At 49.0% G+C, this 16679-nt stretch overlaps 1 protein-coding gene across 23 annotated transcripts in view; it reads left to right on the forward strand.

The window, feature by feature from the left end:
• DYSF (dysferlin) overlaps positions 1-16679 on the forward strand; it is a 220204-nt gene that overhangs the window by 62430 nt on the left and 141095 nt on the right. For all 23 annotated transcript variants that reach the window (XM_061155676.1, XM_061155683.1, XM_061155688.1 and 20 more), the window contains 4 exons: positions 881-911; positions 1515-1630; positions 7828-7954; positions 11366-11469. In XM_061155676.1, coding sequence (XP_061011659.1) covers positions 881-911; positions 1515-1630; positions 7828-7954; positions 11366-11469 — 378 coding nt within the window. The remainder of the gene's footprint in view (positions 1-880; positions 912-1514; positions 1631-7827; positions 7955-11365; positions 11470-16679) is intronic.

Raw genomic sequence — 16679 nt, forward strand, 5'->3', positions numbered from 1 at the left:
AACAGTCCACTGCAGAGGACCTTGAACTGATAGCATAGGGTGTGTTTAGCAGATTAGCGTAAAGGCAGCTGGTACTGGAGATCTTCACAAATGGTGTTTTAATGTCCTTCTTATTGATTTTCTCAGTTTTGAATCTTCAAGAATTTATCAAATGGAAAGAAAGGGCACAGGTTTATTTGATCCTCCTGCTTTCCAAATAAAATATGGCCCCTTCTCCGAGAAGCAGTCACAGATAGAAAATGGAATCTGTTTTTCTGGAGAAGCAGTATTTTTTTTTTTTTTATAAAAATGGATTGAGCTTGAGTCATTCTATAATAAGTGGGGTCTTATGTTTTGAGTCTCTAATCTTATTGTAAGAACCCAAAGGAAGGTTAGGTTAAAAAAGGATTTTTTTCCTAATTATAAAAATAATCCATGATTTTAAAAAAACTTCGTAGTTTCTGAGAGCAATTTTAGGTTCATAGCAAAATTGAGTGGAAAGTACAGAGTTCCCACATACCCCCTGCCCCTACACATGCATAACTTCCCCTACCATCACATCAAAATCTGTAGGTTTTTTTTTTTTATAGAAAATTATAAAATATATGAAAAAATAAAAATAAAAATCACCCACATCTACCACCCAGAGGTGGTACAGTTACCATTCGGTATATTTCCTTTGCTCTGTCTTTTCTATTCATAGATATACTTCACCAAACTTCGATCAAAATACATTCCACCTTTTCCCCATGTAATAACAGGTGACCAACATTTTCTCATGTCTCCAAATGTTCTTGAAAACATGATTTTTAGCACATCAGATTTTTAATTTTCATGCGTCATACTTTATTTAACACTCTGCTGGCAGGACTGTGACCTGTGCCCTTCTGTTTGGTTTCAGATGGACGTGGGCAGCATCTACCGAGAGCCCCGTGAGTCGCCCTGTCATCCTCCTGGGCAGGTCTTTGCATTGGGGTCCCAGCTGCATGGGGTCACCCACTTGGGACACTCATCTTTTCTTCTTGGGGATTTTAGACTTTAGAGGTGGAGTCCGATCTTAGAGGTGAGGCTGCAGGAATAGAGAGGGCAGCTTTCATTTTCTGGATAAAACAGGCCCCCAGGAATATCAAACCCTCACGAGGGTCTCAGCTGGCCCAGCTGGGTGCTAAACTGGAAGCCCTAAGCAAAGATTGCTGGAGGCTGGGGTCCCTCCAGATGGGATGGGTCATTTGGATGACAAGTATAGGATTTCTCCACACCTTGGTCTCTGGTTTGGTCTGGTCCCTTCCTGAAGGGGAGGAAAATGGCCTGGCGTCTGGCTTTGGCAGCCTCTGATAGCGGTTTCTGTTGACATTTCTGATTTGGACATGAATGAACACTCAAAATACCTTTTATCTTAGAACTGGAGTCCTTTCCCCATGTCTGGGTAGATGAGCTCTTCATCACACCCAGTGGAGTCCACCCCGGGCTGTCTGGGGTGGTCGCAGACCCGGATCCTTCCAATTTTGGGATCACCAAGGGTGTTGTTCCCTTAGGACATGCCTACCTCAGGAAGTGGCTGCTGCTCTCAGATCCCGACGATTTCTCTGCTGGGGCCAGAGGCTACCTGAAGGCGAGTCTCTGTGTGCTGGGGCCTGGAGACGAAGCCCCCGTGAGTACATTCCTCGTCCTGCTCATAAGCACCGCCATCAGGCCATGGGGGCACCAAATGAACAAACAAAAAGCTTTAGCTTTGCTGATTTAAAAGAATACATGGCAATTGTGAGAAATGTAGAACATGTGGGAAAGCATAAATGTGAAATGAGTCACTCATAATTCTGCCCATCAGAGAGAACCATCGTTAATACTTTTGTGCATATTCTCCCATCTGAATACACTGTATATCTATTCTTTTTCAGATTCTTTTCCCTTATAGATTATAAGGATTGAGTAGAGTTCCCTGTGCTGGACAGTACGTCGTTGTTTATATATAGTAGTGTGTTAATCCCAAATTCCTAATTTATGCCCCGCCACCTTTTGGTAACCATAACTTTGCTTCCTAGGTTTGGAAGTCTATTTCTAGTTTGTAAATAACTTCATTTGTATCATTTATTTAGATTCCACATATAAGCAATATATGATGTTTGTTTTTCTCTGACTTACTGTACTCAGTATGACAATCTCTGGGTCCGTGCTTGTTGCTGCAAATGACATTATTTCATTTTTTTTTAATGGATGAGTAATACTCCAGTGTACATACACACACACACACATACACACTCTCATACACACACACACACACACACACACACTCTTATACACACACACATACACGCACATACATACACACACAGATAAGACTGAAGGATTTCGGAGCAGACACAGGAGCTGGAGGCTTTGTGAGAAAGCCTCCTAATACTCAGTGGCCGGGACCCAGAAGGTAGGTGGTTGGAGGCGCTGTCAGGCATGGATGAGGCAGGCCTGGCGGAGGCATGGGGCTGGGGAGCTGATGAGCCTGGCAGGGAGGATGCGAGAGGACCAGGCTGATGAGGAGGACGAATAAAAGGGAAGGGCTGGGAACACACATTTTTTTGAACTCCTACTGTGTGCCAAGCTCTGTGTTGAGTGCCTCCCGTGGTGTGAGGGGGATTGGAGAAGGTAGATAGAATGGAGGCTGTTTTTACAGAAGGGTCTCAAGGTCAAGGTTTTCCTGCAGCATTGGTTCTGAGCGGCTGGAGATTTGAGATGTGGCCATCCCTCTAGCAGCTGCAGGGGAGGGAAGATTAAGATGCTGTTGGCGGAAGTCAAGGACCTGTGTTGGTGAATGACTTGTCCTTGTGGATATTGATTATCTCGTGGGAAAATTGGAAATCAGATACACAAATGGTGAGGCAGATACTGAAATGATCAAGGCAGGGGGAGGCAGGCGTGGGGGAAAGCGGGTCTCCAGGTGAGGGCTGGGGAGGTGGAGTCCCTGGGGAAAGCCGCATGTGATGGGGAGATGGAGGGCAAGGTCCCTGAGGAGGTCAAGGTTGAAGAGCTGGCCGATGATGAAGGCTCAGGAAACCCTGGTGGAAGGGATGAGGGCAGGGAGCACTGCGGGCGCTCTGCAGGGGCTGGCAGAGCTCACGCGGACCAGTCCCTCGAAAGGGCGTCTCCCTTGCTCTCTCTGTTCCTCTGCAGCTCGTCTCTCCAGACGCTGTGCCTTCGTGGGCATCTCTGAATCTGCTATCCTTTCCTAAAACGCTCCTTCCTCCTCTCCCCATTCATCAGACCCTAGTTTTTCCCAGATGAGACCACTTTTCTTGAGACCAGCTCAGAAGGAAGCCTGTGTTTTCGGCTCCAGCTCGCCATGGTCTTTGGAATGGGAAGCGTGGCCATCTTTTGGTTTCCCACGGCAGCTTCCCAACTTCAGCACTACCTTCTTCTTTGAAGCCTGCCTCTCTGGTTATTTCCCTCCTCCTGGTCTCCTGGGCTGTTACCTACCCCTGGTGCAGGAAGGTCCTTGCTGGAGGTTTCCCTGTTGCCATTGTTCTGAGACCATTGTGTCCTCCCTGCTGAGCCATCAACGTCTGATCTTACTTTCCTTAAGCCCTTGAGCTCAGAAATCCCTCTCGCCAGCAGTTTCTTTCTGCCTCCTTCCCTCCCTCACCCTCAGTGAATGGTTGTTCTTCCTCACTGAGGTTACAGCCCTGACCCCTGTCTGTTTCCCAGCCCATCAACTGCCTCTTGCAGCCTGGTCCCCGTCTCCCATCCTCTTTCTTGCTCGGTGCTTGCTAGCCCCTGGGGTTTGCTGCTGTATCTCCGTGTTCCCCACCCTCCCCGTGACATACTGTCCACACCACCCTTTGGTCAGCTTTGGTGGCAGAAATCACCTGGAGGTGCTGTCAACTTCTTCTTTTACTTGTGTGATGTTCGCTTCTTATCCCATTCTCCATGGTGGCTGTTCCTAACTTTCTGGTCTTTCCTAAGCTCTGGCCTCTGCTCCCCTTAGAGAGGCAGATTTGCACAGTGGCAGTACATGCAGCCTGAAGTTCCCAGGAGGGCTGAAGTTCCTCTTCCCTCCCTCTCCCACTCCCCACCTCCCTTGCATGTGTTTGAGCCCCGCCTGCTTTCTTTTTATTTTTTTTATTTTTTTCCCCCCACCTGCTTTCTTGTTCAGTCTGTTCTGCCTCTTCTCTGGCTCCTGTCTTCTGGTCTATGCCACGCTCCGGATTTCCTGATCTCAGAATACCCTTGCTTTCACCCCTCCTGTCCAAGCTGTTTTCATCATCCTTTCAGCCATCCTCAAGGTCACCTAACTCTTGAGAGGACCCCACGTCCCTTTTCTCCAGTCCTTCCCCAGCTGCTTGCTCCTTCATTGCTTCAGTGTGCCTCCCATCACCTCCTTCTCTGAACCGCCTGCCTAAGCCTCACCCATTGCCAAGTCCCGGGAGCTCTTCTCTCATTAATCTGATCTGCTGCTCCACAGTGTTTGATTCCAGAGCCGTGTCTTACCTGAAACTCTCTCCTCCTTCAGTACCTATGACTCCCTTCATTCTCTGTGCCCCCCCCCTTTATTAAATGGATTCTTCAAATTCAGCAGCTCAATAGGATTTCACTGCCTGCTTCTCTGCTGTGCCTTTGACATGACATTCAAGGCCCATGAACATCTGGCCTCAGTCAGATTTTGCAGCGTATCTGTCTATCTGTGGAGGAGCCCGTCTCTGTCCGCCTGGGCTCCTAAATCGCTCATCTCCAGCCTGGATCCTCGCAGCTCCAGATGCTCAGTTCGTTTCCTGTCCCTTTGGCCCCTCTAACTTCACCTATGGGAACCCAGTATCATTTGGTGACCACTCCTCAAACCTGTTCCCCATCCTATGTTAGGTGATATCTTGGGAATTGGCACTTGTCCCCTTGGTCCCCCAGGTCAGAGGCCTGAACATCCTTCCTCATCCCTCAGTCCAAACCTGGCAGTCAACACGCATACAGTTGGCCAGTCTTGTTGGTGTGACGACCACAGTGCACGCTTCTCCTCTTTCCCATCCCAAGGCCAGAGACCAAGGTCAGGCTCTCATCGTGTCTTATCTGGGCCTTCCTGTGAGTGAAGATGTGGTTCAGCTGCTGTGAATCTAGTTAGCCCCCACATTACCACCAAAATCACCTTCTTTAAACCCAGGTACAATCACGTGATGGGCTTCCTAGGTGGCACGACTGTTAAAGAACCTACCTGCCAATGCAGGAGACATAAGAGACGCAGGTTCAATCCCTAGGTTGGGAAGATCCCCTGGAGGAGGGCATGGCATCCCACTCTGGTATTCTTGCCTGGAGAATCCCATGGACAGAGGTGCTTGGTGGGCTATGGTCCATGGAGTCGCAGAGCTGGATACGACTGAAGTGACTTAGCATGCGTGCGTGCACAAATCACATGAGTCTCCTCTTAAAAAATCTTCCAGTGACCCACCCTGCCTGCCAGTTACTTTCGGGATGAAGTCCAGAATCCTTAGCATCACATTCAAGGCCATTAGCATTTGGCCTCAGGCTGATTTTGCAGTGCCACTTGCTGGTGTCTACCTGCATGGACTCCGTGTGTGGCCACGCCAGTCAGTGTGACCCTTTCCAGAATGTGCTTCCGTCCTTGTCTTTCCACCTGTCGGAAGGCCTTCTCTGTCTCTGCTGACCAAAAGTCAGTTTGTTCTTCAAGACCCAGTCCAGATGCTACTTCCTCCACGACGCCTGCCTTGTCCTCCAGGGAAATTGATGGGTCTTTCTTTCGGTCACCACCCCATGTTTTGTTAGTTTAGTTAGTTGTTGTGTCCATCTCTATCGCTGAGACTCAGTTTCTTAAGGTCAGGGACAATATAGTAAATATGAACCCTTTTATCTCTTCTCTTGCCTAGTAACAGATCTTGTACACAACAGGTGCTCAATCAGTGATTGTGGCCTCTGGGAACGAACAGTGTTATGGATGAATGAAAGCAGAGGAGGTGATCATCTTCTTCAGATGTGAGCTGAAGAAAGTCAGTGTAGAGCTATTAATAGCCCCTCCCCGGGCTCTTGTGTGACACGAGGCACTCTGGGATGGAGAATTTGGCTGCGGGGATTCTGAAGCAGGTTTCTACATGCAGACTGAGTGAGGATGGTCCAGGCAGCTTTGCAAGAAGTGGACTGCTGGGCATGGCCTTGTGCCACCTCTCCTCGATCCCTCTGCCCCTCACCTGCCAAGTGCAGCAGGTGGATCTTTTGTTCCTCAAACTGCACGTCAGCCCTCTCTCTTCGTGAGTTGGTGCCTCTGCCTGGATCCATCATTCAGGTCTCTGTTGGTCCTTTAATGAACCAGAACCTGGTGGTCTGGAGTCGACAATAAGAAAGTAAGAGAGAGAAAGAGGCTGACATCCCCTGGTTTACGCGGAAAGCCAATAGAGCCCTGTTCTTAGAGCTCGCGCTGCTGCATGTAGGCACAGGGCGCCCTCTCGAGTGGGTGAAGGCGCAGCGCGCCTTCTCGAGAGGGTCTTAGAAGCCCGGGCAAGAAAGTGAGCTCAGCGGGCCTCCGCGCTCCAAGGAATTAGCCAGAAATAGAGAGAGAAAGAAAGAAAGACACGGGGACCCAAGCTCTGATGGAGCAAAGGTGTTTTAATCAACATGGCGTGGGCATATATACTGTCTTACAAGGTGGTTATTCTCAGCAAAGATAAAGATTAAAATTCCAGACTTACAAAACACAAGATGATCCCTATCAAAGAGAGAGTTGCAAACAATCACCTTTTACTGCATGGCTCATAAAAAGGAAGAGGGTACTTATCACCGTAATGAGAAATGCCTGGATTCCTTCAGCCCCGGGAAAGGCGTGCCTCTCCTCTTAATTCCTGAATATTCAGGAATTAATAAGGGCCAGAGGGTTCCTGACAGATCCAAAACAGCACACAGGAAGCCTCTTGTTAAAAGCTTCCTGACAGGTCTCAAAGCTGGGACACCACCGATGCTGTTCCCTCCCCCGCTGTCCATAGTTACCAGCCCCCTTGCTCTGTTCTCCCTAAACCCCCCGGTTCTGCATCCAGCCTGTGTGAACTCTCATCCAGCTTATCTGTAAAGTGGGGTATTCCAGGCCCTGGCCACCTGCAGCTTGGACATCACTTGGGCACTTGTTGGAATGCAGAGGCTCGGGCTCCACCCCAGACCTGTTGAACCAGAACCTGTGTTTTAGTTGGAATGTGCAGCAGCGGTCCAGAAGACACTGACTCTCCTGTTTCTAATGTACAGCCAAGTTTGAGACCCACTGCTCATGGGGCTTGCTGTCAGAATTAAATGAGAGCATGTATAGAATCAATACATATTATTTTTATTATTACTGTTCTAATCAAAACACTCAGCACATGCTATTACATTCATTTGCTTAAAGGTGTCTTTCACTGTGACATGGTAAGTGCCATGCAGGCAGGACCTCTGTCCACCTTGTCTACTGCTATATCCGTCGCCCCCAGCATGATGCTGACACTGCTTAGGTGCTCAGTAAATACCTGGGTGAGTGAACAGACGTTACTGAAGACAGTGGCCAGCCTAGACCTCTGTCACTTCTGCGCTATTTTTTAACGGGCGGGTTGGGAAGGAGATGGTGGTTCTTTAGTGCCTGCCGGTGACACGTGCACATACACGTTACTGAAGTTGATCCTCCCAGAGCCTGGAAGGTCAGTGTCATTGTCTCCACTGTCCAGATGAAGCTGAGAATCAGGCTCAGGAACCTGCTGGAGATCACAGGCTACAAGTGGGCAGGATGAAATCTGCCTGTCTTCAGGATGCACTATTTAAGTGTGTTGGTTGAGCTCTCAGAAAAGGAAGGGAAAACGCTGTGCTTGGGGACACATTAAGTAGTCAGATTTGGTTGTATTGTAGCTGGAGAGAAAAGACCCCTCTGAAGACAAGGAGGACATCGAAAGCAACCTGCTTAGGCCGATCGGCGTGGCCCTCCGTGGAGCGCATTTCTGTCTGAAGGTCTTCAGGGCCGAGGACTTGCCACAGAGTGAGTTTGGTGCCCTTGCTGGGTGACTGTGAGGGGGGGACCCTGGGCTGGGCTGCCTCAGACCCCTGCCGGAAGGAGAGGGAGGGGCTGGCCCCCGGCTCCCTCCCTGCCTCCTCCTACCTGGCTGCTGCACCCAAGGGTCTACTAGACCTGTGCCGGCCCAGCGTTCCTTCTGCTCCGCTGTCTGGGGAAGCCTCACACCCTCTCTAGGTTTCCCAAGGGTTTTGACTGTTCTTAGGAGAAAAGCAGCCAGAATTAATGAGAAGTAATATCAATGCTGGTGAAGTCACAGAGATGCGGGCACTCCTGAGAGTACCAGAGGTCCCTAGGTCCGGTTCAGCATCTCCTAGGCCTGGTCTGGACCACTCCATGAACCATTTTCTTGGCTCACACTGGGGGAGAGCATAGTTTCAACCAACAAATGCAGAATGCTTTATACCTGTATTTTAATCCCATTACTTATTTAAAGGCTTTCCCCATGGTTTTGGTTCAATTAAACATGTACAGAAGGAACCCATTTATTGGTGTCATTAGTCAAAGCAGAAACCCTCAAAAATTAGCTTCATGCAAAACTTGTAAACAGGGACCCAAGGAGTCCCTGACTACTTGTTCTTTTGGACTCAGCTAGGAACAGTGCCTGGTATAATTCTGCTAATGCACACTGGGATCCTGGGCTGGGCTGCCTCAGGTCCCTGCGGGAAGGAGAGGGAAGGGCTGGCCCCCGGCTCCCTCCCTGCCGCCTCCTAGCCTGGCTTCTGCAGCCAAGGGTCTGCTAGATCTGTACCAGCCCAGCTTCCCTTCTGCTCTGCTGTCTGGGGAAGCCTCACACCGTCTCTAGGTTTCCCAAGGGTTTTGACTGTTCTTAGGAGAAAAGCAGCCAGAATTAATGAGAAGTAATATCAATGCTGGTGAAGTCACAGAGATGTGGGCAGTCCTGAGAGTACTAGAGGTCCCTAGGTCCGGTTCAGCATCTCCTAGGCCTGGTCTGGACCACTCCATGAACCATTTTCTTGGCTCACACTGGGGGAGAGCATAGTTTCAACCAACAAATGCAGAATGTTTTATACCTGTATTTTAATCCCATTACTTATTTAAAGGCTTTCCCATGATTTTGGTTCAATTAAACGTGTACAGAAGGAACCTATATATTGGTGTCATTAGTCAAAGCAGAAACCCTCAAAAATTAGCTTCATGCAAAACTTGAAAACAGGGACCCAAGGAGTCCCTGACTACTTGTTCTCTTGGACTCAGCTAGGAACAGCGCCTGGTATAATTCTGCTAATGCACACTGGGATCCTGGGCTGGGCTGCCTCAGGTCCCTGCGGGAAGGAGAGGGAGGGGCTGGCCCCCGGCTCCCTCCAGGCCACCTCCTAGCCTGGCTTCTGCAGCCAAGGGTCTACTAGATCTGTACCAGCCCAGCTTCCCTTCTGCTCTGCTGTCTGGGGAAGCCTCACACCTTCTGCAGGTTTCCCAAGGGTTTTGGGACTGTTCTTAGGAGAAAAGCAGTCTCCTGCACCATTTCCTGATGCTGAAAAGCATCTCCTGATGCTGAAGTGGCATCAGCACCATTTCAGTTCTATTGTGTGCTTACGCCTAGCTCCCACCGATTCTCTATCCCTCCTCTAGGAAGCCCCTGGCTGAAGACTGGCAGCCCCTGGCTGAGGAAGCAGTTGCTGAAATGTTAGAAGGGCTCAGTGTCTCCACTGAGTGGAGACTCCTGGGTGTCCAGTTTGCCTGGGACTGCCCTGGTTTCAGCACTGGAAGTCCCACATCCCAGGAAACTCCTCCTTCCCTGATAAACTGGGACAGCGGGTCACCTTAGCTGTGGCCGCGTCTTCATCACCCCAGGAAGGCTGTGGTGGCCACTGCCTGGCTTCTCACAGTGACTAACCCTGCACTAGCCCTGACCTGCGTGCTCAGTACATGCTGGGGGAGTTATGCTGAATATCCCAGAGCCGTGGGTGTCAACCCAGACTGTACATTAACTCATCTGGAGCTTTAAGGAAGTGCAGATGCCTGGGCCCTTCCTCCAGTGTTCCAGATTGGCTTGGTTTGAGGTGGGGCTCACCCACTGGTAGTTTTAAAAGGCTACCTGGTGGTTTTCTCGCTGCAGGCTACGAGCCACCATTTTGGAGCGTGCATTAGCAGAATTATACCAGGCGCTGTTCCTAGCTGAGTCCAGAACAAGTAGTCAGGGACTCCTTGGGTCCCTGTTTACAAGTTTTGCATGAAGCTAATTGTTTGAGGGCTTCTGCTTTGACTAATGACACCAATAAATGGGTTCCTTCTGTAGAGGTTTAATTGAACCAAATTCATGGGGAAACCCTTTAAATAAGTAATGGGATTAAAATACGGGTTTAGAACATTCTGCATTTGTTGGTTGAAACTATGCAGAAGTGAGGCTGGGAAGCTTCCAAAGGGGGCTGGGGAAACAGAAATGTTTGCCTTGCTCAAGGTGAAGGGGATGATGATGTTTAGTTGTCTGCATTGTTGTTTAAATATAAATAAGAATACATGGGTAAATAGAACATAAATATTTGCTAAATATTTGTTAACTGTTGTATTCATGTAGACAGACATCAGCTAGTATACAATTGTTAAATGTCCCCTTCTCTCATTTTCTCATTCATGTACATGGATTTGCTAGTCAGTCAGTTGTGTCTGACTCTTTGCAACCCCCTAGACTGTAGCCTGCCAAGCTCCTCTGTCCATGGAATTTTCCAGGCAAGAATACTTGGAGTGGGTTGCCATTTCCTTCTCCACGGGATCTTTCCAACCCACGGACTGAACCTGGGACTGCTTCATGGCAGACGGATTCTTTACCATCTGAGCCACCAGGGAAGCCCTTCATATACATATATACCATTATACAGAACATATATATATACACACACATGCATATACACATCTATCATCTATAAATACATATGTAAAAATATGTCTAATTAGTAAAACATTGGTTTGAAGCAGCATAGATTAAATTAAAAAACAAAACAGAACTGACTTATCGGTTACCCTCAGGAAAATCACTGAGCTAATGGATATAAGGGAAAATGTCAGACAGGCACCAGTAGTGGGATATTGTTATAACAACTTCCAATCTTTCTCTGGATTATTTATTGCTCTTAGCGATGTAGATTTCTAATCAATCAGTTAATCAGTTGGACCATTCAGAATGCCTTTGAAAACAGGGGGGACAGTGAACCAGCTGTTTGGAGCTGGGCAAAGGAGCAGCACAGAACCTTCAGGAGCTGCTGTTTGGAGATGGCCCTCCTCCCCCAGAACCCTGGGCTGAGGGGTCCATGGCCTCTCTCCTGGGGAGTCCCCGGACTGTTGGGAGACACAAGTGGGAAGAAGGGGTTTTGAAGACGGAGAGCGGGCAGGCAGTGATCAGCATGTCTTTCTCCTCAGTGGACGATGCCGTGATGGACAATGTGAGGCAGATCTTTGGCTTTGACAGTAACAAGAAGAACTTGGTGGATCCCTTTGTGGAAGTCAGCTTCGCAGGGAAAATGGTAAGAAGCAAGGAAACAAGAGGACTTGTGGGAGGGTGACACCTGGCATCTCTGCGGATGGGTGCACAGGGCCTGCCATCGGGGGCTGTCCCCAGGGGGTGCGTGGGGGCCCTGATCATGGGACACGTGCTGAGACACGCAGGCCCAGCTCTCTGGGGCTGCCATGCACACACACAGGTCTGCCCATGTGTGTGAGGCAGACAGACAGGTGTGAATGGACACGGAGAGGATATATGGATAGTGGATAGAGACAGGAATATTTGGGGGAAAATTAAGCAATAGTAAGTAAAGCAAACCAGATGGGAAGGCACAATGATAAGGAAACAACAACAACAACAAAAAAATGCAGTAAAACCATAATGATTATTTTTAGAAAGTTGTGCCAGGAGTTGAGTGGAGCAAGGCCACTCTGATGGGGGTCCTGGAGATCACATACCTCTCTTCCTTCCTGCCCAGCGCGGGCCTGTGGCTCCTGTCCCTCTTGACTTCTGCCTGGGACTCTTTGCTCCATCGCACTTCAGGGCCGGCTTTGCCCACCCTCCAGGCTCTCCCTGACAGCCTCGGCGGCTCCCAGGCTTCAGTCATCCCCGCTCGCAGAGGAGTCCACAGCTGTGTTTAACTCCGAGCCTTCCCTTCAGCTCCAGAACCACCTGTACCTTCTCCATGTGCTGCCCACACCCTCCTGCTCGCCCTGTAGAGGAGTCATTTTCTGCCTCTACCTCCCCACTTCCAGAAACTACTGTCTTTACCAGTACCACCATCAAAAGCAGAAAACGCGGGCCTGCCTTGATTCTTCCCTCTTTTTTGACCTGCCTACATAAAGATCCCACTGCTAGCTTTTGCCTTTAAAAATCCCGAGGTCTGTTCCTCTCTCCATGCCCCTAGCCACTGTCATCTCTCCCCGGGGCCACACAACATCCTTGCGACCGTTCTCTCGTCTGGGTTCTCGCCGTAGAAATCCACCAGCATATTTAGTGTAAAAGGCAGCCCTGTCTGTAAAATGAAGTTCAAACCACATAACCTGGTTGACCAGAGCTCTCGCAGCCGGACTTGCTGGCCTCATCTCCAATGGCCAATGTCAGCTTGTGCAGTCTTCGTGCGAGTGCGGAGCCGCGCGCCCCCTGCTGGGCGGACGCGGCCCTGCAGCCCGCTCGGAGGGCGGAGTTGAGCGGGTTTCAGCGCCACCGGCTCGCTCGCCGCGCTCAGCTTTGGGTACAAACCGCACAGCCCGCGCGTGCCCGTGTGTCTTCTCTTCTGCCCTGCGGTCACGCCTCTAGCCTTTCCCCGGGCCTGTGCACTCCTGGCTCCTTCCTGGCCTTCCTCCTCGCAAAATGTGCTGCATCGTTCAACATCCAGCTTCCGTCACCCCCACAGGCTTGCTGTGTTAATTCAGCCCTCGGGGTTCCACGCGGCCTTAGGCACTGCTCTCTTTAAGTCCGTTTTCCATTGCTTTAGGTTGTTCGTTAGCATCTGTTCCTCGGGAAATAGCCCGATCGCGTTTACTCGCAACCTCAGAGCAGAGACTGTGGTGGAAATACTGGCAATGGGGGATGACAAATCCGGAGGGCTCGGCCTCCGCCCCGGCTCCCGGAACCCCACTCTGCTGAGGCGCCTCTGACCCAGGGAGTCAGCAGGGTGGGGTTGCGCCTTCCCGGTTCCCACCATTGGAAACGGGCGGGAGGGGCAGAAGGGCTGAGAAGCAAGCCGTGTGGACCGAGGGTTCGCGCCTGCAGCCAGCTGCGCTTTGCTCCGGAGGCAGAGGCGGGGAGGGGGCAGACAGGCAGGCGTTGTAGGACAGTTGGGGGAGCGTTTACAAGCTGAACAGCAAACGCTAAAGGCGAGGGTGATGATGGAGGTCGTGTGCGCTCCTATTCACATAGCACTTTGCAGTCTTCCTTTTCACTTGATCTATTCTTAGATTCATTTAGAAAGAAGGAGGGTCTGCCTGCCCATCCCACCAACAAAGGACCCTTGAGGTCAGGGGACCAATTGCTGAGGTCCAGGTTGATTTCAGAACAGGGAAAGGCCTTGGATAAGCTTATTTCCTCTGCCTGCTACCTGATACCACCTCCACCCACCGCCCCTCTTTTGTTTTCTTTCTTTCTTCTTTTATTATTGATGCACATGTTTATTAAGGAATTTTGAAAACTACAGAAAAAAGTAAATAACATTACCCGTAAAGCATCATACAAAATTTGTGTTTATCTGTATAGCTTTTTATTTTAATGTGTATCAATATTAGATGCTTTATTGAAGCATTTTTTTGAAGCATTTTAAAATTATTTAAAAACACAAAATTTGAGAAAACTGTTCAATGAACATTTATTTACCCACTGTTACGGCCTCCACTTAGATGAAACAATTGTGAGTGTTATGCTGCATTTACTTTCTCTCCATGTAAATAATACTCCTGCGCCGCCCTGCGCCTCCCCGCCCCGCGTGAAATCGCGGAGTCGTGTTCGACTCTTTGTGACCCCACGGCCGGAGGAGCCTGCCCCAGGCTCCTCCGTCCATGGGATTTTCTAGGCAAGAGTACTGGAGGGGGTTGCCATTTCCTTATCCAGGGAATCTTCCCGACCCAGGGATCGAACCCAGGTCTCCCACATTGATAGACAGACGCTTTACTGTCTGAGCCACCAGGGAAGTCCAACTGAATTACTTGAAAGGTAGTTACACACTTTGCCTCTAAAGGCTTCAGCGTACATCTCCTGAGAAAAAGAAAATTCTTTGTAACCACAATAGCGTTATCACACCTAGGAAATTAGCAGTTATTTTCTACTCTTGTCAGATATTGGTTCGTATAAATATCTTTGATTATCCCCCAAATGTCTTTCAGAGCTAGTTTAATTTTGTTCCAATCTAAGACCCAACTGGAATTTATGCTCTGCATTGGTCTCTTCTGTAACAACCTCACTCTTATCTCCCTTCCCATTTTCTCAGCCCATGAGATTGCATCTTTGAAGAGCACAGGCCATTTGTCCATGTCTTGGGTTTGTCCCACCACTTCTGGTGTTGCTTGTTTTTCTGGCCCCTGTATTTCGAAGTTAGGTCTCAAGACCAGATTAAATTCAAATGAACTATTTTGGCAGGAACACATCATAGGTTTCGTACATTGTATTTGCATCACAACAGGAAACAAAATGTCAGCATGTCCCATCACTGGTTACTTGGTTAAGGTGGTGTCTCCAGGTCTCTCCCTTGTCAAAGCACACACTCTGCTTTGTACTTTGCAGGTAATCTGTGGGCACAATCTCAGTTTGCTGATATCCTGTTTCTCAACAACCTCTTACCTAATGGTCCACGTAGCCGTTGACCTCTTTGCCTGAATGAGTCATTCACTGGGGATTGCAGAGGGATGATTCCCTCATTATCATTCCTTCACTCTATTAGCTTTTTTTTTTTTTTTTTGTAAAGAAGAGCTTCTCCTCCCTTTTCCCCCTTTGAGTGTTAATATGCTTCTTCATTCTTATTAATTCAGTGTGTTAAAATCAGTCACTGTGGTGCTGGATACGTGAACCCTCCTGCCTTTGAGCTGCTTCTCCAACCCAGGCTAATGCAGGGCTCATGGGAAATGTCTGTGGGAGAGGTAACACGAATCTTAAACTCATTCACACTGGGCTATAAATGCTCACTGTGGGTCTTACACAAGTGCAGTTTTGGTTTGGGCTTTGGGTCAGAGTCTGATGCCCTCCCTGTACCTGGCCTTAGGAGGGACTGTGATGGGATGAATGAAGGCAGGAAGAAAGCAGGCAGTTTGGCTGGACACTTACTCCAAGGACCAGAATTAGTTTTCCCAACTTGAGAGATAGGAAAGTCATGTCTCAAGACATGTGTTTTTATTCCACATTCCCAGCATAGTGGGGTGCTGTGATGATGACTAGAACCGAGACTGACCTGCCTTCAGTTCAGTGGCTTTCCTTGAAGCTGAATCTCAGCACTCTGAGGCTCCTTCGCTGCACCTGGTTCCTTGCAGCCCCTTCACCTCTCTAGGTCTTCCTCTGTTCTGAGATGCCCTTGGCTGTCCCTGGAGATTTTTCTAGGAAGGTACAGATGTCTGGGGGTGGGGGGTGGTGGTGATGGAGGTGGGGGACCTGGCCAAGGCAAGGGAATAGGTAAAGCTGATTGGTGTGGTCCCCAGGCCTCTGTGTCCTCCACAGTCTGCCCCAGCCACCGCATCATGGTTTCCCCTACTCTCTCTGCTACCCTTATTACCTGTCTCATCCTACCTGTCCCTCTCTTTGGCCTGGTGTGCCACTTTTTCTCATTACATCGGATTCTGAATTGTCCTGGGGATTTGTTCTCTGTGTCGCCCTAGCCTGGCCCTCTTTGTATTTCCTCTTATGGACACTTGGTGTCACTATTATCTAAGCTGTGAGCCATACCTGATTTGGCCATGCTACTGAGGGGCTAGAAGGGTGTGTGTGTGTGTGCGTGTTCTCACGCACATATCACACTTCTTCATGGCATGGGGAAAAGACACGGGAGGTACTTGGAAGGCAGAGTGGGAGGCTTTAAATCAACTTTTTTTTTTTCAAGAATAAAACTTATTAACTGTAAAAAAAAGCAGAGAAAAGCAAGGAAAATGAAAAATGACTACTCATATTTCTGTCCTGTGCACCACCTTGGCGATAACCACTATTCACGTTTGTGTGTATCTCCTGCTGCATGCTTTCCTCACTGTAGCTCTCACTCCCGCTGTCTGTCACACCAACCCCTCTCCCCCTCCATTCCCCTCATCACCCTGCCCCACTGGAAAAAAACTGGATTCACAGTACAGTTGGATTCAGCATACAGTCTGTGTCCATTATTCACAGATTCTGTATTTGCAGATTTGCCTACTTGCTAAAATTTATTTGTAATCCCCAAGTCAATCCTTACAGTGCTTTGGTCATTATTTGCAAAACTCCGGACAGTTTGATGCAGCTGAGGTGTGTGCTGCCAGCTGGGCCGGAGCGCTGCGCTTCCTTTCTTGTTTCAGCGCTCATCCTGTAATGTGTTTCTTCCTGGTCTATTTGGTGTCATTTTTTTTCTTTTCTTTTTTTTTTTTTGCATTTTTGGAGTGTTCTTTTTGCTGGTGACTTCAGTGCTTACAGTGACTCCCAAGTGTAGTGCTGAAATGCTGCTTAGTGTTTCTCAGTGTAAGGAGATTGTGAGGTGCCTTATGGAGAAAGTATGTATTGATAAGTTTTGTTCAGGCATGAGTTAAAGTG

This window comes from Dama dama, chromosome 11 (genome assembly GCF_033118175.1).
Source record: "Dama dama isolate Ldn47 chromosome 11, ASM3311817v1, whole genome shotgun sequence".
In the NCBI taxonomy this organism is placed as follows: Eukaryota; Metazoa; Chordata; class Mammalia; order Artiodactyla; family Cervidae; genus Dama; species Dama dama.